Consider the following 3,328-nt stretch of genomic DNA (forward strand, 5'->3'; position numbering starts at 1 on the left):
TCTCGTCGAGGACCTCCAGCACCAGACGACGCTGCTGGCGGCGCGGGGTCGACACGCTTGGCGGCGACGCCAAGGGCCGCCGTCGGCAAGAAGGAACAACCGCCGCCGCCATGCGGCTGCTGCGCGAGAAGAAGACGGCCGAGGCGACGCTGGGCAAGCGCGGCGCGGCGCTGCTGCAGATGGAGGAGATTGCCGCGAGGATACAGCAGGCGCGGGACCAGGTCCAATTCGTCAAGGTCATGGAGGGCAGCGCCGGCGTGCTGAAGCAGCTGAATGCCGAGGTCGGCGGCGTCGAACGCGTCGAGGGTGTCGTCGACGCGCTGCGGGAGCAGATGGCCGACACGGACGAAGTCGGCAGGATACTCGCGAGCGCTGGCGAGGTCGAGGCCATCGACGACGGCGAGATTGACGATGAGCTCCGTGCGCTGGAGAAGGCTGAGGAGGACAGGATCGCAGCTGAGAAGCAGGCCGAGAAGGACGCCCACCAGGCCAAGGAGGCCGAAGCCACGAGGAAGCGCCTCGAGGAGGCCGGCTCTGTGCCGGAGACGGAGGCGGAGAGCGAGGCAGCGGCTAGGACGGCTGAGCAACTCGAGCGTATGTCGCTGGATGAACGCCCGCAGCCTCAAGCTGCGTCTTGAATACGTTTGTACAGCTAGAGTCGTCACATTTTAGGGTTTTTTTTTTCTTGTTTAACAGGGCGTTATGTGGTTCATATGGGTATCTTGTCTGGTTTGGAACAGCAGATGGAATATGTACATCCTCCGAAAGCAATGACCAGACATGTTGGTTTCATGTACGCCCCCCACCCAAGATGCAATGCTATAATCATAATCATTCCAGAACTTGCTGTTAGCCTGATACCTCATGACTGCTGCCTGCGTCCACGCCTAACGAGAGCGGCGTCTCGTCGAACCCATCCTGCATGAGATGGGCGCTGGTAGGCTTGAGTGGGCCAGGGACGGTTTCTGATTTTGTTGTTGGTGGTTTAGCCTCTTCCGCTCCGAGCTCTGCCTCTTGCACTTCAGCTTCATTATCGACTGCCGATGCCTCGGCCATGACGATCTCGCCGTTGAGGTCTGATTGAGGCATGAAGTCGGCTGGGGCAGTAGAAGTCTCTTGACCATGTCCTCCAGGCTCTGAACCCTTGTCGCCGTCGGCCTCAGAAACTCCAGTAGTCTTTTCAGCTGTGTCATCGGGCTCTTTCTTCGTTTGGACCTGAGTACGGCTCTTTCTCGCATTCGCAATGAGATCCTTGAACTCATTGTCATGCTTCGTCGCCCAAGCTGCGCCATCAAACTCCTTGTCCTTCACGGCCGTGGCCATGGCGCCCGCTCGGCCCTTGCCCAGCGCCGATGGCCTGCCGCTTTGCGTTCGCTCCCAGACCTCCAGATCATGTATCAACTCGGACCGTCGTTTTGGCCTCAGCGAGTCGCAATTGGCATTCCAGATGGTGATCCACTCCCTGTGCCTCTTTTCCATCATCTGGCGAGAGCCGCCCGTCGACAAGCCGAGGTCGACCATTTTCTTCCGCAGGCCTGGTCTTTCAGGATCGAGTAGTTCAGCGAAGGCAGCCTATCCAGAGCCTTCGCCCCGGGCTGTCTCGCCCGTTGGTCATACGGCAACGCCGACTGCGCTGCCGGAGAACCACCGCCCCCGCTGTCCCGCCCTGGCCTCGTGCTCCCTGCTTCCACCGCCGAGGGGCCGGGGCATTTATCGAGATGCGCAAAGACCTGCTCCTCCTTCATGCGGGTCTGGCACATGGGACACGGCACGAGGCCATCTTCGGGCTCGTACGTCTCGTCCCCATCCCCGTCCCCGTCGTCGCCGCCCTCCTCGTCCTCGTCATCCTCCGAGTCGGGAATCTGGTACACCTCGCGCGCAGGGGTCGGGGGTTCCTGGGACCGCGCGGCGCCGCTGCTGCTGCTGCTGCTGCCGCTCAGCCGTGCCGAGCTGCGCAGCCGTTTCGGCTCGGGCGCCGCCGCGTCGCCGTCCTTGTTCTCGCGCTTGCGTTTCGGCGACGACGCTCGTGGCCTTGCTCGCCGTGCCGGCGGCGGCTTCGTCGCAAACTCGAGGGTCTTGGCGCGCGCGTTCTGGAAGGCGCCGACAATCTCGTCGAGGGCCCAGTTGTTCCGCAGCTTGAGCTCCTGGTCCGTGTTGCGGCACAGCGGGCAGCGGCCGTCGTTGGCGAGGGCGTGGCGGATGCAGAGCGAGCAGAACGTGTGGCAGCAGGACGTGAGCATCGGGGTCTTGTAGAAATCCTTGCAGACCTGGCAGCGGAGGGCGGCCTCGACGGGGGCCAGGCCGTCGAGGGGTGTCGAGAGCCAGTCTGTCGAGTCTGGCACGTCGGCGAAGTCGTCGGTCATGATGGCGATGGAATGACGCTTCTTGGCGGGGAGGCGTGGATGCTGGCTGCCGACGACGCAGGCAGGGTTCTGGGTGGGCGCACTGCACGGGATGTGGCGATGATGTCGACGGATTTTCTTTCATGGGGAGTCGCGTCTCGACCGTTTGGCAGCGCGTCGCCTTGTCCGAGGACTTGCAGGGGTGTGCCGCCTAGAGTGGAGTCGATGGTTGCGGGACGCAGGGCATCGGTGGTACTTGATCCACGTGACAGCGCGTCTCGAAGCGCGTTTCTTCCTTATGCCTCTATCCAGAGCACCATCCGCCCCTCCTACCTGCCTGCCGTTGACCTTGCTATCACGATTCGACGGAGAGGGACTCATTTTTGCTTGCCTTTTTGCTTGCCTTGCCGTTTTCCATCCTGTCGTTCGATTGGCCCTCAGCCACTACCGCAATGGAGGAGTACACGAAATACCTGGCGGACCGCCTCTTCACTGAGGATAAGATGGTCACCTACCGAACTCTCAGCCGTGCTCTCAAGGTCCACGTCAACATCGCGAAGGGGTGAGCTCTGTCTGTGTCGTATGGAAGGCTCGGCATACATTCTGACATGATGAGGATGCTCTACGAATTTCACAAGTCGCAGAATGCGACGACACCCGGCAAGGTCCATGCAACGTATCTGGTCTACGGCACCAAGTCGGCAGGTGTCCAGGAGGATGGCGACCACGACATGACCAGCTCGCCGCCTGAAGTGGACGCCATGGGAGACGAAGTTCCCACGCAAACATTGACCCTCGTCCGCGAGGAGCGTCTCACTGGTGCGCCCGACTGTTCACGATGCGCTGTTCTGCTGCTGACACCGGCTCAGATGTCTTGGCTACATACCAGGAGGTGACCGCTTTCCAGGTGTACAGCCTAGCCCCCTTCCCCAACAAGGTAAAACAAGTCATTATGATGCTCGATTCACGATGCTCGATTGGTAGTT

General features: G+C 61.2%; 3 protein-coding genes across 3 annotated transcripts in view; 2 read left to right on the forward strand and 1 right to left on the reverse strand.

Annotated features, from left to right (window-relative positions):
• VDBG_08324 (conserved hypothetical protein) overlaps positions 1–672 on the forward strand; it is a gene marked incomplete at both ends in the record, with an annotated part of 1,496 nt that extends 824 nt beyond the window's left edge. Inside the window, 2 exons of the mRNA XM_003001233.1 lie at positions 11–594; positions 653–672. Of these exons, the coding sequence (XP_003001279.1) occupies positions 11–594; positions 653–672 (604 nt within the window). The remainder of the gene's footprint in view (positions 1–10; positions 595–652) is intronic.
• An 806-nt stretch (positions 673–1,478) lies between these two features.
• VDBG_08325 (conserved hypothetical protein) lies at positions 1,479–2,363 on the reverse strand (the record flags this gene model as incomplete). Its single annotated transcript, XM_003001234.1, has 1 exon — positions 1,479–2,363. One exon carries the CDS (start codon positions 2,361–2,363, stop codon positions 1,479–1,481), a length of 885 nt encoding a protein of 294 aa, XP_003001280.1.
• A 431-nt stretch (positions 2,364–2,794) lies between these two features.
• VDBG_08326 (conserved hypothetical protein) lies at positions 2,795–3,238 on the forward strand (the record flags this gene model as incomplete). Its single annotated transcript, XM_003001235.1, has 2 exons — positions 2,795–2,904; positions 2,959–3,238. 2 exons carry the CDS (start codon positions 2,795–2,797, stop codon positions 3,236–3,238), a joined length of 390 nt encoding a protein of 129 aa, XP_003001281.1.
• Positions 3,239–3,328: the final 90 nt, after the last annotated feature.

This window comes from Verticillium alfalfae, genomic scaffold (genome assembly GCF_000150825.1).
Source record: "Verticillium alfalfae VaMs.102 supercont1.12 genomic scaffold, whole genome shotgun sequence".
NCBI classification, from domain to species: Eukaryota; Fungi; Ascomycota; class Sordariomycetes; order Glomerellales; family Plectosphaerellaceae; genus Verticillium; species Verticillium alfalfae.